The sequence below is a fragment of the Amblyomma americanum genome, chromosome 11, assembly GCF_052857255.1.
Source record: "Amblyomma americanum isolate KBUSLIRL-KWMA chromosome 11, ASM5285725v1, whole genome shotgun sequence".
Taxonomy (NCBI): Eukaryota; Metazoa; Arthropoda; class Arachnida; order Ixodida; family Ixodidae; genus Amblyomma; species Amblyomma americanum.
In genome coordinates this window covers 100,040,169-100,061,471 of record NC_135507.1, presented here as the reverse complement: position 1 = coordinate 100,061,471, position 21,303 = coordinate 100,040,169, and the positions used below count along the sequence as shown (strand labels likewise).

The following is a 21,303-nucleotide window of genomic DNA, read 5'->3' as shown; positions in this document are numbered from 1 at the left end:
AGATGATGTCTCTAAGCTCCTAGAAACCAAATTTCTAATACATGTATTGAAGAGATTTTTCGCAGGGTCGATGTTGTTGCGGCACCAAACGAATGCAACAACATGAATCCATACCAACTTGACCAATTTTCTACCTCTTTCGCAGGAATTTTCCTCTTGTTGGCAGAGCCCATGCGAAGCGCGTCCATTCCCATCGGCTCCTCGTGTTCGTGCCGGCAAGGCGCCTCCAGCCTCCTGATCGGCTCGCGCTCAAGGTTCTTCGTTCCCTTCGCGCGTGCCGCTACATGGCGACCTGTCAGGTTGCACGAGGACATCTTTTGTGTACCGTCGAGTTTTAACGCGCATGCACGCACTCACGCGCGCGCGCGCGCGCGCGCACGCACGCACGCACGCACGCACGCACGCACGCACGCACGCACGCGCGCGCACACACACACACACACACACACACACACACACACACACACACACACACACACACACACACACACACACACACACACACACACACACACACACACACACACACACACACACACACACACACACACACACACACACACACACACACACACACACACACACACACACACACACACACACACACACACACACACACACACACACACACACACACACACACACACACACACACACCTATCATTTTTCAATAGCTCGCTGCGTTGTCCATATCCAAAGCTTAACTGTCTTCGTTAGACGGCACGTTTCTGTCCCGTAGGTGAATACCAGTAAGATACAGCTGTTGCATATTTCTTACCGCAGCGGTGGCCTAGTCGTTTGAGCATCCGTCTCGCATGCGTTAGTTGTGGGGTTCGATCCCCTGTGCCGCCGGGTACCCACCGGTGATACAAGGGTACAAGGTTTCCCCTGCCTGGTGCTCGCCTTCTTTAGGGTGAATGCTTTGGAAATTTGTGTTTGACTCCACCTTGAGTATCAGCGAGAAACCTTGCGCCATGGCGCTCTTTGGCCACAGATGCCCTTGCGGCATAAAATTCATCATCATCATGCATATTTTTCTTTTGATGGATATTGGTAAGCTGCGATCCATGATCCGGGAGAACGTGTCATGTGCGCTGCACTATTTATTTTTCTAGTTATTTGTCTTTCACGATCCGGGTCAGCGGTAACTACCTGCCCTAAGTAGGCGTATTCCATTACCACTTCCAGCACTTCGCTATCTAATTGATCATGCTTTGCGGTTAATTTCCTGAGTGACTTAGCAAGGTAATCAGAAAATCGCAGATTACTTAGGTATTCTTCGTTAATCCTTATCCCCAGCAGTTCCCAATTTAGGTCTCGGAACACCTCCTGTAATTTGGCGGTGGATAGCACTGGCGAGGTTATGTCTCCTTGCCTGACACCCTTCCTTATTGGAATTTTATTTCTATGGAGGACTATGGCAGCTGTGCAGTTGGTATAGATATCTTCCAGTATTTTTATATAACACCCTTCTATACCCTAATTCCGCAATGCCTGCATGGCAGCCAAGGTTTCTAGGGAGTCAAATGCTTTCTCGTAATCAATGGAGTCTATATATTCTGCGCATGCATCCCTCTATCACCTGACTGTTCTTGTGCTTTTTTTTTCATGCAAATCAATTGTACAATGTTTTTTTTGCCACGTTTCTTGAAATGTGTTTTTTGTGTACTTTGTTTGATGTCTGACTTGCGTTATTTACCTGGTATAATTTCAGTGCTCCGAATTTTGTACAAAACTTGTAATTACTGTTGCAAGTTAGAGGTAAATGTCTGTTTTAATTATAATGTGTTTTTACTGATACTGCTATGTAACGGTCTTCTTGGCCTTAGTCAAGCTGCATGAGCAGCTTTTAACCAAGGAGACCCTCCAGGCACTTTCTGGAAAAATAAACATTGAATTGAATTGAATATGGTATATTGTGAAATACCGTTTACGAAATCCTGCTGATCATTTAGTTGATTGAGGTCGAATGTTGTCCTGACTGTATTAGCGATTACCTTTGTAAGTACTTTGTAGGCAACACACTGTAAGCTGATCGGTCTAATTTTTTGAGTCCTTGACGTCTCCTTTCTTATGAATTAAGATAATATTAGCGTCCTTTCAGGCTTCTGGTACGGTCGAGGTCATAAGGCACTGCTTATACGTGGTGGCTAGTTTTTCTAGCACAATCTCCCCTCCGTCCTTCAACAGATCTGCTGTTACCTGATCATCGCCAGCCGCTTTTCCCCTTCGCATTGCTCTTAAGGCTCTCTTTACTTCCTCTGTCGTTACTGGTGGGATGTCCCATACTGCTGCTCGCTACTGCCTCTGTCTATACATTGGCTACTGTACAGATTTGCGTAGAACTCTTCGGCTACTTTAACTATCTTATTCATATTGCTAAAGACATCTACCGCCTTTGCCAAAAGTAACCGAGCAGTCGTGCCGGCGGCAGGGGCGGGCAGCCGAGCGACGACGCTGCTATTTTTGGCGCTGACCGCTGGTCCTCGGCTGCGAGCGTAAACTGGCTGACGTAAGCCTGTACCCTCACTCAGTATGGCAGCACTCCAAAGGCGGGAAACAGCTCGCCGCACGTACTACCTACTTATGTCATCCAAGGGAGGAGGGCGAGAGCGCAGGTTTACGTCACCCAGTTTACATCGCGGCCGGGGACCAGCGGCCAGCGCCAGGGACCGCAGCGCCGCCGCTCGGCTGAGAGCCCGCACCCGCCGCCGTCGCGGCTGCTCGGTTACTTTTGGCGAAGACGGTACGGTGCATTGGTGTCCACCAGCAAAAACCTGCTTTCGCACAATATTCCGTGCTTAGCGACGCTATAGCGCCACAAATTTTCTTTTCTTTTGTATGTTACAGAGAACGGACAGTAAGCTGATAGGTCTGTAATCTTTCAGGTCCTTGATGTCTCCTTTCGCATGGATTAAGATGATATTAGCGTCCTTTCAGGCTTCTGTTAGGGTCGAGGTCATAAGGCATTGCGTCTGAGGGTGATTAGTTTTTCGAGCACAATCTCCCCTCAGAAGTGCAGGCATAGGGTGGTCGCAGCTGGCAAAGGACAGGGTTAATTGGAGAAACATGAGAGAGGTCTTTCCCCTGGAGTTGACATAGTCAGGGTGCTGTTGCTGATGATGATGATCCTCACCAGTTCCCCCCCCCCCCTTCCTTTGCTCCTAAAGCGAGTCTGTGTCAAAGTTACTGGGTCGCGTAAGCCTACGGGTCTCTGTTTCTAACAGCCGCCTGCCAGTGCAGGTGTGCATCAAGTGACCACTGCACCATTGAAATATGAGGTGACTATCTTTTCTTCCTCAAAATATTCCCAAAACTTAACGCGTAAACACCTATCGGTGATTCTCGCGTTACACAGTCGTAACCGTCCTGTGAGTTTTTTTCGTGCGGCATCGCTTACAGATGTCAGTTATTTCTCTTCGACCCGGAGTAAGGTGGCCTTATACACTGATCGTATTCAGGCCCGCTGCTAAACAAGCGAAATACCCATGACAATAATCTCAAAACATTGTCCGAATCCAAAAGGCTACCCGCACTGTACCTCGGACTTGGGGTTGACAAAGAAGGTAAAAATGGTTTAGAACGTGCTCCCTAAAACGGTGTTCATATGGCTGGATTTGTCTTCATGCTAGGTGGCAGCAGGTTATTAAACTGAGTTGGGAAATAAAGACCTAGCTTTGTACTGTTCTGGACCAACAGGCACCACAAATAAGATTCCAAGATTAATACTGTGGGCAAAATTTAGGGATACTGAAATAATGGTAGCTGAAGTGCTCCAGACAAGTCAGGATTGTTCAATCACCAGCATGCGTGTGACCTTGGAAGGCATCTGCAGACACTGGACAAAAAGCGCATTAGTGACAGTCCGCTGTTAAATTTAGTGTCGAATTTTAGCGTACTCTTCTCACAGCTGCCTGTTTGTGTGGTACTGTTTGCTGTTCGCTTTGTGTTAGTCTTGTTTGGACGTAACCTGCCTCTTAATGCTGCAGTTAATAAAGTTTGGACTGGTAGTAATTCTTGCTTGTAGTCGCCGCGGCGGCTTAGTGGCTATATTGCTCAGCTGCTTACCCGAAAGACGCGGGTTCGATCCCGGCAGGGGCGGCCGCATTTCGATGGAGGTGAAATTCTAGAGGCCTGTCTACTGTGCGATGTCAGTGCACGTTAGAGAACCCAGGTGGTCGAAATTTCCGGCGCCCTTCACTGCGGGGTCCCTCATAGCCTCAGTCGCTTTGGGACGTTAAACGCCATAGAACTAAACCAACCTTGCTAATGTGCATAATGACTGACAACTTAAGTGACAACTCAAATCTCGGCAGTGATTACTCCAAGTAAATTTAGTTCACTTTTAGTAGTCCCTGATCGGCGAAATTTTGTTTATCATCATCATCATCAGCCCGACGACGGCGATGATGATGATTTTGTTAGAGGAGCTTTACCTTGTTTTACCTTCACATATCCTTATTGGGTATAAGTCTTATGGCGCTCAACAAGACAATGTTTGACAAAATATTCGTTTTCTGCAGATATAATTCATTGTTGTAATTATTCTATTGATCTAAGATGCTCATTTGCTTATTAGGTTGTGCTCAAAGGGAAGAGTATGGCACTTTGCGTTTTGAATGGCCTTATTGTTTATTTCTGATAGTTTGATTTGGGTAAAACATATTCCGATGTTGAGGGAAGCATGCTCTGTGTGTGACATTTCCCCCACAAGGTGTCTTCTATAATAAAGCTTGTTGTTGGGCTAGTTGGTGCATGACTTAGGTGGGAAACAGCTCACAAGAGACGAGGACGATAAGAAGGTAACACAGACTCACGCTGCGCGAGTCCATGTCACCTTCTTTCCGTCCTCGTCTTTTGTGAGCTGTTTCCCACCTAAGTCTTCTTCTATATCTATAATTTTTGCTCAAAGAATACATGACTAGATAAACGTATTACCACTATAGCTGTTTCAGTGCGATATCACTTCTAGCCGCTCTCCGCGGGTTTTAGCTGACAGTGTGTGTGTGTGTGTGTGTGTGTGCGTGCGTGTGTGTGTGTGTGTGTGCGTGCGTGTGTGTGTGTGTGTGTGTGCGTGCGTGCGTGCGTGTGTGCGTGTGTGTGTGTGTGTGCGTGTGCGTGCGTGTGTGTGTGTGTGTGTGTGTGTGTGTGTGTGTGTGTGTGTGTGTGTGTGTGTGTGTGTGTGTGTGTGTGTGTGTGTGTGTGTGTGTGTGTGTGTGTGTGTGTGTGTGTGTGTGTGTGTGTGTGTGTGTGTGTGTGTGAAGCCTCTTAGTAACAAGTGTAACTGGCTTACTGGGTAAGTAGACACCTCAATCTCGCTTTGAGTAGGTGATGGCGTCCGCCGACAAAATGAGGCAGTTATGCGCCTTTCGTTTTCTGAAAACCAGCAGAAGGTTGGAACTCCGTTGATTAGGAGGAAAGGAAAGGCGCTTTCGCAGGATATTTTGTGCTTAGAATGCTAAACCGTCAGCAATTTTTACTGAGTTCATGTTTTAGAAATTTTACGTAGACAGGCCACTTCGATATTCAGGACAGTTGTGGACGGGGCCGAATTATATTATGATGGAGTTAAGTGAAGTATGATAAGAGATATTTTTAGTTGTTAACATTACACAAATGATCGTGTATTGGGAATAGCCTGTTTTCTGCCTGTAGAGTTTAAGAATTGCTTGAAAAGATGATAATTGATGACTTCTTTGCACTGTGAATTTAGAGTTCGTGACAAACATCTTTTGAGCATTTTGAGAGTGAAGTTGTTCATTTTTTCCCAAAGTAGGGAATTTCTGGTGTATTGGATATTTTGGCTCATTCATCACTGGTGCCAAAATTGTGAAACAAGTGAAGAAATAGACAGCTTCTTTGGCACACTGCTAACTCTGTGTTGAACCATTTACTGTGTAGAGTGGGTGATTGCCAACCATGTCTACAGAAAGAAAACCACTCGAGGCATGAAAAGCGAACTGATCATCTACGTTCGCACCTTTCACTTTGTAGAGGTTGGACTCTTCCATTGTCACCTAAAAAGCGAAGGAAATTCTCTCACAGGAGTAGTGTCATTTTTTTTATCTAATTCGTAAAAAAATTCTTAAATTTGTTGCCCACCTGTGCACTGTTTTTTTTAATTGTTGTCAACGGCAGTTCCCGAAATGAAGGCCTGCAAGTGAAGGGTGTGGCACAAGTGCTCTTTTAGTTTGCAATAACCGACTGTGAATTTCCCCAAATATTCCACGACACAGAATAACGGAGCTACGCAAGAAAAGGACATCTGACAACTCACCGATGCTGTCGCTTACCAGAAGAACTTATTTTGCTATTTAACATTCAACAGCCTGCAGATGCTAGCATGTCGCTTCAGGGAGTAAAATGCTGCTGTAGTTCAGGCCCGATTCTTTGCCTGTTTTGGCGATTGGACCGAAGGTCGCGAGATCGAATTATGGCCGGTGGAGGCGCATTTTGGTACAAAAAACACTTTACTGTGCAAGTCATTGCATGTTAAAGAGCCACAGGTGCTCGAAACTAATCCGAACCACTGCGCTGCACCGGGATAGTTCCGTGCAGCTTCTGCGCATTAAACTGCACATGCAGGTCAGACTCATAGAAATAGGCGTACTAAAAATTTTGTGGATTAACTACGCATGTGCAGCATACCCCCTTTCTTGTTCAGGAACAAAATTTGGAAGTAAAACAACAAAACTCATACCACTGGAATATTTATGGCGCACAAACTTTATTGCAAGTTATTTTATTCTGAATAAAAGTTTTGCGTTGCTTCTCTCGTCACGCATGCGCAGACAGTGTGCGAGCGTCACTCTGTATTGTGTTGTTCAGGGACAACACAGAATAAGGCGATAAAAGCGGCAATGATATAACACCTCAGCAGTTTTTGGCTGCATGCAACATGCGTGTCGTCATAATGTGCCTAGGTGCAAACGGGAATTCCGGTTACAACAAACAGTGCTCGGCGCTATGTACATGCATATTTAAGCCAGTTCACGTTCAGTTGATTGCACATGGGCTGGTTTGTACCCCTGTGGAAAAGTATTTATGTTTGCGTCTTCTCCGATGACCTTAGCATTCCAGCACTGTTCAGAATTTCGAGAGTGAAAGGAAGATGCTTGTCCAGAAGACCTCTCGACGGATGCCGGATGAGTAAAAGACAGCTGCGCTTTCCGCCACCACCGCCGGGCCTAGTGGCGCATAGCACCTTGCGCCGTATAAATGGGATTAGTGCCAAATTGTGCTTCGTTTGGACAATAATACACAGCCTATCGTCATTTTCGCGAAGTTCCACGATGTAAAATTTTAATGCGCATATTAACTACGTGTGGGCAAATTTCGTGTCGAGCATGACTCAAACAAAGCTACGTGCGTGTGTGGGTGTGCTTAATCAGTTCAGTATACGTAAACGACTCGTCAGCGGCCTAGCAGTTTCTGAAATCCGCCACTACACGTAGCTGAGGCATCACTACGGCGGCCGGGGCTTCATGACGTTTTCGTGGAGGACCTTGGCGCCCGAGTCGTAGAAGGTGATGGCCATGGAATCTTCGGCGACCTCCATGTATGCGAAGCCCCCGTAGCTGAACACCGATGCCCAGGCGAACTTAAGGGAGTTCCGTGGCAGGGAGCGCCGGTGGATAAGCGACGGGTTGATGAAGTTGGTGCAGCCGCTGATGAAGTACTCCACGTTCCAGCCGCGCCGCTCCGGACGGATGTGCTGCGAGAAACAAGATCGCGCGCGCGTTAACTATTTATTTATTTATTTCAATACCTTAAAGGCCCCTGGGGGCATTACAGAAGTGAATGGAATGCATTAACAATGTCTATATGTATGTAATTATAACACAGGAATTGCGGCAATACAGAGGGAAAAAATAGGAACAACAACGCGGTGAAATGCAAATTACTGGGAGTAAACATATATGTGGGGGCAGATGAATATAAGTTTCTCGATCTCAAAGCGGCACGAAGCGAAGGTGCGGGGCCCCGACGGCGATTCGCCCGGCGCTGCCACTCGCCTGCTAAGCTCCTGCCGCTGAGTTTCCGAATGCACTACTGCCTCTCAGCGCTCTCGCCCACAGCCCAGCGGAAATGCGATGCAAGCTTGCTATACACGTCCTACGCCAGAAAAGGTCCGCTCACTTAGGCTGAGCGGAAGTGAGAACGCTCCGCCTTAAGGTTATGACGCGACCGATCGTCACTGGTTATCTGCTTCTTTCTTTTGTTAGTACCTCTTTCTTATTACACACGCTCTTTAGTACACATCACTATCAGTACTAGACTACGTGATAAACTACAAGACACACAAGACCTCCCTTTTACCAACTACAACGGAAGCGCCTCAGTGGCCTAGGGGTCGCAACCCAAGTGTCATTGGGTCAATTCCCAACGGAATACCCAAATTTTCTTTTCAGCGTAAATAATTTTCTTTAGATTTATGCGCAATAATGACATTTAAGTCACTCTTCCACCTCGCTGTTATAATTTCACTAGAGTTTTAATCCTTTTTACTCCCCAGCTCAACGTGCGACGTCACAATCCTCTCTACCAATCCTTATTTAGTGTGACAACGCGAAGTGCTTTCCCTCCGAACGTCCGCTCCTACGCTGTCGTGTTAAAATAACAAAGCAGCGGCAGCGATTTCGAGTACGCCATAGTTCAGAACGTAGAAATGTGACGTCATGACAACGATGCGCAGTCAAGCAGGTTGCAGGAAACGAAGGCTTGAAACAATATCAGTGGATAACTTGGCTAACCCCGGAATTCAGCGGAAAGCAAAGACGCTTGCTAAGCGTCTGAGGCTCGTCCATGGCAGCTCCGCTACACTCTCGCCACAGCCGTTCTATTTATACCCAGACGACCACGTGGCTATGACGTGGTTATCACATGGCCTTACGATACCCCCATCGGATGTTCTTAAGGTCACAGGCCAATCCAAAGGTCAATCAAAGGTCATGAGTCAAGGTCAGCGGTAAATGGTTCGGCACTATAACTGTACCACATAGGGTCATATACGGCTAACGTGGCTGGGCTGAAGGTCGTTCAAGGTCATTCTCCGGCCTACGCGACGACTGCTTTACCTAGCGTAGTGAAGCTTTTCGCTTCAAAAAAAAAAAACGTTAACTGTTTACTCAGCTCCCAAAGGAGACAATGTAGCGAGTCATCGGTTCAGAACAGCACGCTCACACGCCCCGAACTAAGAGTGAGCTGCATGCTGCTCTCGTGAATGCTGTGTTGGCCTAACGTGATTTCGCCAGTCGGTAAAGTCGGGATCTTACATGCACCAGCACTCGAACTCGCACTGCGTGGCAAAACAGAAGCCGATACAACCATGCGCCATGCGTGCACTTGTGTGCACTGTAAAAAAATTCCGCACCCATAACGTAGACTTTCTACGTTTTAGAAATGGAGCCATTTCTGCTTTGGAAGAAACGTAGGGATTGACCGTACTTCAGTCCAGGAATGAAGGAAACGACCGTGTTCCGCCGTAGTCGTTGCAGGGGAAAAACCTAAACATTCTATTTTAGGGATCAAAACTTAACACGACACGACGGTTGACCCCGTCGGCATTGTGTACCGTCAAACGCACTAATATTTTAGGGATCAAAACTTCACATGACACGACGGTTGACCCCATCGGCATTGTGTACCGCCAAACGCACTAATAACTTGCTTAAAGGCAGCAAAAACAGAACAAAGATGCCCATGATGTGGCGCTACTTTTACACGATGAACCAATGGTCCGCGGACTAGGCGTCACGTGACGCCATATTCTGTTAGGCAGCAAAACTTAATACGACACGACGGTTGAATCCAGCGGCGTTTTTCACCACCAAATGCACTAACAACTTGCTTAAAAATGGCAAAAACAGAACAAAGGTGCGAATGATATGTTGGATTTTAAATGACGAACTGTTGGCCCCGCGGTCTAGGCGTCACAGGACGTTCCATTTCTGATCCATCTGGTTTACTCTTGGGCAACAATGTCTGTAAACTAGCATGGCGGATGACTGTGAGCATGTTTAATGAGATTAACCCCATGCCTAAAGGTGCAGATCCGAGGAGGGGCAGAATCGTGACATGAACACTACCAGTTATGGTATTCAAGCAGCAGTGTCCACATATGTCGGCGCAACAATAACGCGGAGAAATCTGAAAAATCTTGCGCAGCGCCATCTAAAATGAAGTAGGCGAAATTAACGTATAAGTCGTTAGTAAACTTACGGTGAGGAAAAAAATGCCGGGAACACTTAAGGAACTTAGATGCTAGCAAAATTACATTCTGTAAAGGTGTTTATTCGCAGTGCAGGTCGGTGGTCGTAGATCGAAGAGCGTCACAATGAGCACACTCCCAGGAGACACTCAGGATCCCCAACTGCACTTCGTTGACCTCTTCGTCTCTGATATCGTATGGTACACGAGCCTCTAGCATTTCGCCTTCACCGCAATTCGAAAGACGCGGGCTCGATCCCGACACCGGCGGTAGAATTTCGATGGAGGCGAAATGCTAGAAGCCCGTGTACTGTGCGACGTCAGCGAGTGTTAAAGAACCCCAGGCTGTCGAAATTATCCAGTACGGCGTCCCTCATAGCCTGAGTCGTTTGGGACGATAACCCCATATAATACCTAGCCAAACGTGTCATAATGAAATTTCCTGAACCCACTCAAACCTATACACATCTTTCAATAGTGAGGCCTTGAAAACAACCTTAAGTCGCAATGTGAATACATGAGGACCAACTAGAAACTGCACAAACAATTGTCTTGGTAGGCGAGGAATTTTTACGTGAGGACTAGAGAAGCTTTTCGCCGAAATATTTTCCAAAAGGGGATAAATATGGAATCAATGGCGTAAACAACTGCGAACTTCCCGGCATCAGGTACCATTTACAGGTGCTCTTAAGCTATCCCTGTCCACAAAAGCGGGAGAGATCAGAAATGGAGGTGCGCGTGGCGAAAGCCATTCTTAGGAGGAGGAAGAGAAACATTTATTGGAACCAACTAGACTATTGATCTCCTTCGAGTGGTGGTCGAGTGGGTGGCTTCCTCATTCCAGGACTCCACTGGCCACTGCAGCTCGACGAGCTAGCTGGACGGGCGCTTCTTATGCCGCCAGGGTACGGCCGGACAGCTGTACCTCCCACCACTGAAATGACGTGCTTGGCGTCTTTAAGTGTTGGGGTTTGCACCCCCCCCCCTTCCGAGAAGTGGAAGAGTGTGGGACGTGTGTCGGCGCACAAGGGGCGGACGCCACAATATGCTAGTGGGTACGTCTTGCTGCATCTGTGTAGGTTTGGGAATGTGTTTGTTCGAATAAGTCTGCGAGCTACGGCGTCTTCAGTGCTGAGCTTTGTATAGGGGTAGGATAAATTCTGCGGTTCAGCCGCTGGATCTCGAGGCGTTCGCCGTAATTAAATGGCAGGGCCACGAAGGATTGATCGGACGATGGTTTCTGCCCCGCTCGGTTGGTTAACGCTCGAGCTAAGGCGTTCACCCTTTCGTTCCCCTCCAGTCACGCGTAGCCCGGTGTCCACGTGATCTGATGGTATTCTTTCAGCTGCGGGCCCAGGATCTGAGTCGCCAGCAGCGCCGTTCGCCCGTTGCTTGTTCTGGGTTCGACGCAAGACAAAGTGATCAAAGTGAAAGTTTTTTGTAGCTCTTTGCTGTGTACTCATATCTGACTCTTGTGGAGTCTAATGGCGGTTTTTGTATTTGAAAGCATGGGGTTTCTATAGGAGCATCCGTGGAGGCTAAGGAAAGGGTTCAGCTTAAATTGCGGGCAACGCAGCGAGCTATTCAAACAAAAATGGTAAGCGTAACGTTAAGCGACCGGAAGCGGGCAGAGTGGGTGAGGGAACAAACGTGGCTTAATGACATCATAGTCGAAATCAAGAGCAAGAAATGGGCTTGGGTACGACATGTAACGCGAAGGCAAGATAACCATTGGTCCTTAAGAGGAACGGAGTGGATTCCAAGAGAAGGCAAGCGCAGCAAGGGGCGGCAGAAGATTAGGTGTGCGGATGGGGTGAAGAAGTTTGCGGGGATACGGAGGCCGCAGCTGGCAAAGGACAGGGTTAAGTGGAGAGACATGGGAGAGACCTTTGCCCTGCAGTGGTCATAGTCAGGCTGATGATGATAATGGTGATGATAGTGATTCGTTACCGCAGTGCTTTGCAGTATATTTTTAGGAAAGTTTCACAACTCGCTTCTGAGTTTTCTGGACGACGCGCGTACGTGCGATTTTTCAGGTGTGTTGGTAACTCTTTAGTTCTTTTTTTTAAAGTCAGACAAAATTACTACTATCCGGGTGTAGTCGAATAAATCGAGGGTGCCTTTAGGCGGTGTGCATTCCATCTGCAATTCACTTACGAATTAGGAAGCCGCCGCGGTGGCTGAGAGGTTATGGCGCTCGGCTACTGGCCCGAAAGACGCGGGTTCGATCCTGGCTGCGGCGGTCGAATTTCGATGGAGGCGAAATTCTGCAGGCCCGTGTACTGTGCGATGTCGGTGCACGTTGAAGAACCCCAGGTGGTCGAAATTTCCGTAGCCTTTCACTACGGCGTTTCTAATAGCGTGATTCGCTTTGGGACGTTAAACCCCCATAAACCATAAACCACTTGCGAATTAGCCGCTGAGAACTGCATCCGTCTTCATGACCTTATACAAGCTTTTTCGGGAGGAAGCCATATGTACGGGTTGTACTCACCATGGTCTCAAAAAGGGCAGTTAACTTATGATCCTAATCATTCGAAACTAGTCCAAAGAGCTATCGCTAAGGCTTGTTTACAAGACGCCGTGAAATAACGTTACTGGCGTATACGGTTTCAATCAGCCTCACTTCGCAGGCCAAGCGCTTGTTTGATGCGGACTTCCAGTCATGAATGATGACAGCGGTAAATGATTGTGTACTGAAGGAGATGAATGGTCGCGTCCAAAACGGGTACAGGAAATGTGCACGTGACCAAAGAAAGCAAATTCAAGCTGTGCCTTAAATGCGCAAAATGGCGTGCAATGTAGAATATCGTTAATGTTATGCGTTAATGTGTTTTTTTTTATCTCCAGCAAGGCTGTCTGGTCTTTACACACGAATTATGTCCACAGTAAAAAAGGCAACGCTGTGCCACCAAACGTAGTACATGAACGTAAAATGCGAAACTAAGTTATTTGTAAGATACCGCTGGCCTGCGAAAAAATTACATAGGTCGGACAGGAGAATGTGTGAAACGAAACGATGTCCAAGCACAGAAGAAACATTGGCGCCAGAAAAGGGTAATCTCTCCTTGCACTGTAGCAGGTGCATCGGGAAATGTTTCCCACGTGCCTGGGATGTTTTTCTTTTGGGCCACGGAGGAAGGCGGAAGGCACACGAAGTCTTTGAGGCCTTCCAGATAGCGAGGCATGGGGCTGCTTGTACAACTTGATCATCTATAGCGCTTACGTTGAAGGCACTTGATTTGTTTAACAATCGCAAGTAGATTACCTACCCTGGCTTCAGCATGAGTGGCTATTACTAAGCGGTCACTTCTCAGTAAAAATTTCACTTGTTAGTCCAGCCAATGTCCTCCTTGCGTCTTTTTTAGCTAGTAGAAACGCTTTTGAACGTACATTACCAACACACTATTCATATTTGCGACAAAGGCAGGAACGTAAACACCCCGGATGAAAGCGCAACTTTTCCCCGTGTCTTTAAACGCGCTGAAAAAAAAAACATTCAAAAGCTACAGCGACCAACCAGCCGATCCTTCTGCTTTATCAGGTTACCACAAACATATATATTTTTCACGGCCCATTGACTTGGGCCATTTTTTGCCTAATCGGCTGGTGGATTTCAAATTAACATATGAAGACAAACTTCAAATGCCTGTGGGCGTTCGAAAGGGCGATTCATTGAATATCGCCCAAACCGCACCTGATTTCTTCGCTCTGATGAAGCCGGTCCTACCTGCAGATCGTGGTCGTGTCCAGCGAGGTAGGCGTTGACTCGGTACTTGCGCAGCAGAGGGTCCAGGTCCCTCTCGAGGCACTTTGTGGTGCCATGCGAGCAGGCCGAGTAGATGGGGTAGTGGCCGGCCACCAGCACGTACCGGGCCCTAAGGTTTAACAGTGGAGGCAAGCCTGCGTGAATACCCCGCAAGCTTTCGCAACTAGCCATTTTTTCTACGCACAATTCAGCACGGACCAATGGTCACATCCGGTGTTAAGCGTCTTTGCACCGGAAATAAAACAGTCAAAACACACTACAGAGGAAGACAAGTCCTCTTGCCGAGACGTTGGCAAGCACCCCGAGGCTTTCCCCTCGCTTGCTCACTTTGTGATTATCAAGAACCATCTCAGCAACCTCTCTCTACCATGGACTACATTTTATACGCCGGCTCAAAAAGAGTACGCAATGTCGAAAGTGGAGTTGTACGAGAGAGCTAGGAGAAAGAAATTCGACATCAGTTTTTGCTGGCGAATGCTCCGCCGTCATGCTATGTCGCGATCAAGAACATATTACATCAGGACACCGAAAACAGTTTACTTTTAAGGATTCACTAACCATACTGAAAGCGCTACATTTCAGAAACGTAGCACAGCCGTGAATAGAAGACATCATGCAAAATATGACAACAGCCAGAACACACGAACAAAAAATAAGGTATATGCTGGGTCCTGTGCTGTTTCGCCATAGGCGCTCATAAGGGTATAAACAAGAAAAGGTAAACGTTGAGTACTAAGATTACACACAGATGGTAGATGGTAAATTGAAACGTAAGCAAACAGTACACCAAATGGGATAATGAAATCAGTAACAGGCTTGTCCTAGTAAAGAAGCTTCTTGCCGCATTAATATTTATTTACCCTAAAGGCCCAGAATTGGGCATTACTTAGTGGTGGGAGGAGGGGAATGTTTCAAAAAAAGCTGTAACCGATAGCCGATGATAGAAAAAGTACAGACAGCAGGAAAATTGGAGTTAGCATTTCGGCATAGGAAGTGATTCAAGGACTGTGAAAACACGTTGACACACAAAACAAGCTCAGTCACTCTTCAGCATAGCGCAGCAATAACAGAACATAAGCAAAGCAAAAAGTTACAGGCAAAATGTAACGGCATTCATAATGCGCACATGAATCAAACTCTGTATAACGCATTTTCTATCACTGACGCATATCACTGAGCATCAAGAACGCGCTATTTATTTTATACCGATTTCTGATTGGAGCTAATGCACCAGGCCCCTATATACAACTTCATACCCAAGAAATCCTCTTCATGCACTATGTGGCGAAGTGATCACCGTAAAAGGCGTTTCACTCTCATGCCGAGAAGTCGAGAAATAAAGAAAACAATTTTACGGGATGTTCCAAAAATGACTATTTTCTACCTCAACTTGCTGTTACGAGAAAATGCAGTATTTGATTATTCTCGAGCTGTTAATTTCTGGAACGGAAGAAATCTAATCAAACGATTAAATAATTGCACTTTTAATCTCCCCTTGATTAACACCACGGATTTCAAAAACAAGAGAAACATCCCTATACGCTCCTTGGTTTAGATCGCGGTTGGCCGCCTTGACGTACAACCTTTGTCCGTAAAGTTTCGAGACTGATTTATTTTCTCTAGAAATGATTCCCCAAAACAAATGTTGGTGCGTATGTGTAGGGCCATATTTTCGGGCTAATCTGAGCTATTTATGTTAACTGCTGTGGCAGCCGCTAAATGGCACTACATGTAGAAAAGTACATTGTTATTCTTTATTCAGGCAACAACGTCTCGGGTGCAGGGGCAAAAGGCAGATGTGATCTGCCTGATGGGGCCCAAGCAACCGTCACACAGCTCAGAATAGGCAGCAAAAGGAACAAGAACTTCATGCACTTATTACACAGAGAACGCTCTTTTAAAACAAAGTAAACAGTGAGGAAAATGCATACTTTTGCAATGACCAAATTTTACGGTGAATAGTTACAAGCTATCAATAAAGTCAAAATGCAATAAAATTTACGCAGTCAACGAAACATCAGAAACAATGAATATTTCTATCAACAGCCGATTAATCAAGAAAGCAGGTAATATGAAGCATAGGCAGATGTGATCTGCCTGACCGGGCCCAAGCAACCGTCGCACAGCTCAGAATAGGCAGCAAAAGGAACAAGAACTTCATGCACACATTACATAGAGAACGCACTTCTAAAATAATAATAATAATTGGTTTTTTGGGGAAAGGAAATGGCGCAGTATCTGTCTCATATATCTTTGGACACCTGAACCGCGCCGTAAGGGAAGGGATAAAACAAAGTAAACAATGAGGAAAGTGCATACTTTTGCAATGACTAAATTATACACTGAATACTTAGAAGGTATGAATAAAGTCGGAAATGCAAAAAAAAAATTACACAATCAACGAAACATCAGAATCAATGAATATTTCTATCAACAACCCATTAACCGCTAGAACAAAAAAAAAACAGGTAATATGAAGAATTCTTTTTTAAAAGATTCCTCGGACCCATATTTCTGAATAATTTTCATGGCCTCTGTACGTTTATTAAGCATACTGGGAACTAAATGGGAAAGTATTTGGGCACCATAGTTCGTTCGCACAAGTGGCATATAAGGAGCATTACTATTTGAGTGTAATTCAAGGTATAGATGTAATTCACGATTTAGATGGATACAGTTTGTATTCATTAAAGATATGACAAATCAATTTCAATTCAAATAATTGATCCACCTTTAGAAAAGAGTGCTCTAAAAACTACAAACCTGTGTGATCATTATAGGCAAGATTTTCGACATATCGTATGGCTTTTTTCTGCAACATTATCAACCTCATGAGGTTAGTTTTTGTTGCACACCCCAAATCAGTAAACAATAGTGAAGATGCGAATGAATTAGTGTTTAATATAATGGCCACTTCAGCCATTTCGGAACAATGTTTCTAATTTTATACAGCACACAGAGTGACCTGGATATGTTGGCATAAATCATATTAATATGCAGGGTCGACTTCAAGTGTTATTCAAAAATGACACCCTAAAAATATGTAGAAAGAAACGCCTCAATTACACTGTTTTCGAAAGTAAGCTGAATTCCAAAATCATCAGTCTTGTTGCGAGCTTTAAATACAAAAAAACCTTTGTTTTACTAACATTTAATTCTATTTTATTTGTATTCAACCGTAAGGATAATTCATGTAACCATGCATTAGCCTCAGTAGGAATATTATTAAGATACATGTTACTAGTCGAGTCGGCGCATTCTACTGTGAGTGAATGTGGCGAGATGAACGTCCACCTCGAACAGCGTGTGACGTTTACGGCAACGAGACATCGCGGGCGAGAGTTTTCGAGTGGCATAAGAGGTTCGTTTTGGGGAGAACGTCGGTGGAAGACGGCACAAGGCAGGGGCGCCCTTCAACCTCACGGAACGAAAACAACGTGCCTCGGATCAGAGAAATTATACAGCAAGACCGCACCATTACAGTCCGCATGCTATCAGATGCTCTCGACATTAGTAAGACAACATGTCACCAAATTTTGCTTGAGAACTTGGGGAAACGAAAGCTGAATGCCACACCTGTGCCGCACTCTCTCACACAGGACCAGAAGGACACGCGGACATCAGTGAGCGCTGGTTTGCTCTCCGAGGCAGAGAAGGATGCTGCATTCGTCGACAGCATTATTGCTCAAGACGAAACATGGTGTGTTCAATACGATCCTCAAACAAAGAGGCAGATCGCCGAATGGCGGTCCACAAGCTCTCCGGCGTCGGGAAAGGTGCGGCGACAGAAGACCGAAACAAAGACGATGTTGGTAGTTTTTTTTCGATGCCAGAGGTGTCATACACCACGAGTTCGTCCCACAGGGGCAGACAGTGAATCAGGAGTTTTATAACCGCGTGCACCTACACATGCGTTATGCACTGCGACGCCGTCGCCCTAACTTATGGGCATCTGGACAATAGAGCCTTCTCCACGATAACGCAAGTCCGCACGCTGCTCTCAGCGTGACAAAATTTCTCGCCAAGCACAGCATTACTGTCTTCCTCGTCCGCCATACTCGCCTGACCTCTCCCCATGCGATTTTTTAGTGTTTGCTCGTCTGAAGAGAGCCCTAAAAGGTCGCTGGATGGGGAGCGTGGAGGCCATTCAAAGCGCCACGACAAAGGAGCTGGCAGCCTTGCCAAAAGAAGCGTTTTCCAGCTGTTTCCAGGACCTCAAGAAACGTTGGAAGCTGTGTATAGACTGCAAGGGAGACTATATCGAAGGTGCTGCACAAATTATTTTAATGTTATACGCATCTTTTTAAATGAACTCAGTCTCGGAACTTTACGGACAAAGGTTGTATGTCATAACTACCCCCCTTTTCCCTTGCATCTTCTCAATTTCTCAATAGCTTAACGAGGGCTTCGGTTCTGGCAGCCTTGATGCCACGAGTAGCATAAGAAGGTTCTGGCACAGGATCCGCCCTCACCGTTCGACCACGTTCCTACGTGGCACTCGTGGTAATACAGGACGTACTACGTCCGCCGCTATGGACGAGGGTGGCGTTGCTGAATACTCTCAAGGTTCGCTTACACTGTACATAAATACCCCCGAAAGCAGATTGACGAGCTGTCTCCGTAGCTCAGTTGGTAGAGCACCGGACGTGAAATTCCGAAGTCGTGGGTTCGGATCCCACCGGTGTCATGTGGTTGTTTTTTTCCTGATTTTATTAATCTTGCATTGATGAAAACCACAAATTAAAACAGAGAGACATCGCCTATGCTCCTTGAATTCGGTGACTAGTGGCTTCCGTCATGTGTGTCATAAGTTCTCATAACGAGCACCTCTTTCCATCCCCTCGTCAACTGAATAGAAAGATTGTGCATCCTTAGCTGACACTCTTCCCGGGGATGTATTTTATCACTTTCCGTGCGGAGGATTATGTTTGTGCAGCCCCTGCGGATACATTGCAGCATTTTTGTATACGCCTTTTCCACACTTTGGTTTTGCAGTGCCTGCATGACATGCTGATATTTGTATGACCCCTATTGTAATCTCTGAAAACGATGCGTAAATTTTGTTTTAGTGTGAAAAAACTACTTGAGGTATAACCGGCTCACCAAGTTTGTGTGATGCTTGACCTTGATAGTGATCTTGGCGAAAAACAGCCCATGCAGAAATAAAATACATATTGCCTCGACTGGGTTTAAAACCCGCGGCGGCGCGAACAGATCATCTGCGCAGGCCACTGCATGAGAGCACTATGCTATCCCCGCAGGCGATCATGCCTCGTGTTGAAACTGCAACACGCTCTCGCGACGTGCATTGCAAATTGTCAACATCAACTTCCGTCTGCGACGAAAACAGATCAGATCAACATAACCTCGATCAAAGCTTAACCTTGAGTCTGATATCGTCCCAAACGTGCCGACGACCCAGCAAGGCAAAACAGTGAGCCAGTCAGGCTAAACACATGCTTTCGCACGCCTACTCTGTGCGAAACCCTACCACTTTTTTATGTTCCACATTTCTCTAGGACTCAAATGAAGGAAAGCAGACTGCTTCTTTGGTTTACCATGCCTAAGCTTGCTCTATTTCAATTAGTGACAACGTTTGTAAATACCTAGCAAACAGCGGACTGTAAGCTATTCGCTCTATAATTTTTTAATTTTTTTCATCCCCTTTACAATCTAGGCTAATTGCAAACCCTTTTTAATCTCCTTATAGGGCGTCTTCCATATCAATTTTTCGTTCTCCATTCTCATGTTAGCGGGAGAAGGTATCCTAATTCTTCTATTATTCCTTTCTACAGGTTCTACTAAGCGTTCTTCTTTGTTATTCCTCGCTATCAGTCAGTTTCGTACACCCTGCTCGCCTGCCTGCTTCTTTCCGGCCTTCTGAGCGAAGCCATCTATCAACACAGCCCCAGTACGTTTTTATTGTATTCACAGCCAATTCGATGCTCTCATGGAACTTCCCCGCCATCTCGTCGTCGTGACTGGAGATTGGTACAAAAGACGCGACAACGCTCAACTTGTGCGTCTTAAATATTTGAAGAAATGCGTTTTTTTTCTTCTCGCCAAAGATCTTCCTCCGATGCCTTTTATTCGTGTCATGACGAGAACCTACCTGCGGACCTGAATCACAACAAACTTTTGTACTAGTGGAATTCGGCGGTCCGCATGAGCCATTTTCTTAAAGAAAACGTCAAATATTTCGTAAAGCTATTTCATTAGATGTAAAAAACTTCCAGATGCTTGGCCTCCCATATCGAAAAACACCAGCAAATTATCTGTTGTCACAACAGGTTTTCGTGTACTGTTTTGGGACCTGATAACAAAAATTCCTATAGTAAAAACAGCACTTCCTGTAGTATAGGATAATCTCCTGTCGTACCAATTCTGCCAATTCTGCCGCAACAACAACGTCGCAATGCTACAGGAAAATCTGCCGTAACGACAGGACGACAATAATTTCTGTTGGATTTTGGGACTGGCTTTGTTGTTTTTTTCAACTGTGTCCCGCTGGAACTATGTGACAATGGTGACGTACTCCATTACAGCGGGGAGAACGAGGTATCGGATTGTATGGAGAACAAACTGGCAGCCTGCTATTTCCTGACGCCACAGGCAGAGTGCAGCTTGACACTATAGCTAGTATAAAGTGACACCTGCGCCGCGGGCTCAGAGGAAGAGCAACACGACGAACCCACCTCGATTCTGCGAGGTTCTTATTGATCCAGCGGAACTGGCGGTTGTAGAGGGCCTCGTTGCGGTTCTTGACCATGGGCTGAGACTCCTCGTCCTCAGGGTCCGTGTTCCCGCACAACAGCACGGTGTCCAGCATCAGGATGTCCAGGGAGTAGTTACTGGCACCTGGTATCTGGTACGTCTTGTTGTAGTAGTAGAATGGGAAGTGCCTACGGGAAGAAAAGCACAATACCATCAGTTTTATTCGCCGCTGAACGTGCACAACGTTCCATCCATATGTGTGTCCGCATCAAAGCAGAGAAACGTTCCCCCCTTCTTCCAGATGCTGTTTAAACAAAGTACCACATCCCGCTACCTCGTGCCGCTGCGCGTGGAAGGTATATGACTGCCGCAGTCCAATGTTGCCAGAACAGTGTGCACGAACTTTTGCAGGGTATTACCATAGGGCGACACGCTTCCTAGGTCTATGGGTAGTCCTCTATGACCTAAATAGATGCGCAAGATACAGGCGAAACGAGTTGTTAAAGAAGTTAAATTCTTTTTTTTTTCAATTTCGCTGCGCAGAGTTTGAAGTTATCACGAATAATGAAGCGTACCGAACGCAGGTGTCCAGGGCACCGGAAATGTGTTCA

At 46.1% G+C, this 21,303-nt stretch overlaps 1 protein-coding gene across 1 annotated transcript in view; it reads right to left on the bottom strand.

Moving 5' to 3' along the window:
• Positions 1 to 6,707: 6,707 nt before the first annotated feature.
• The window catches only part of LOC144110286 (tartrate-resistant acid phosphatase type 5-like), a 51,549-nt gene continuing 36,953 nt past the window's right edge, over positions 6,708 to 21,303 (bottom strand). The window contains exons 4-6 of the mRNA XM_077643127.1: positions 20,674 to 20,880; positions 13,940 to 14,087; positions 6,708 to 7,714 (exon numbers count right to left, since the gene is read on the bottom strand). Of these exons, the coding sequence (XP_077499253.1) occupies positions 7,466 to 7,714; positions 13,940 to 14,087; positions 20,674 to 20,880 (604 nt within the window). The 3' untranslated portion in view covers positions 6,708 to 7,465. The remainder of the gene's footprint in view (positions 7,715 to 13,939; positions 14,088 to 20,673; positions 20,881 to 21,303) is intronic.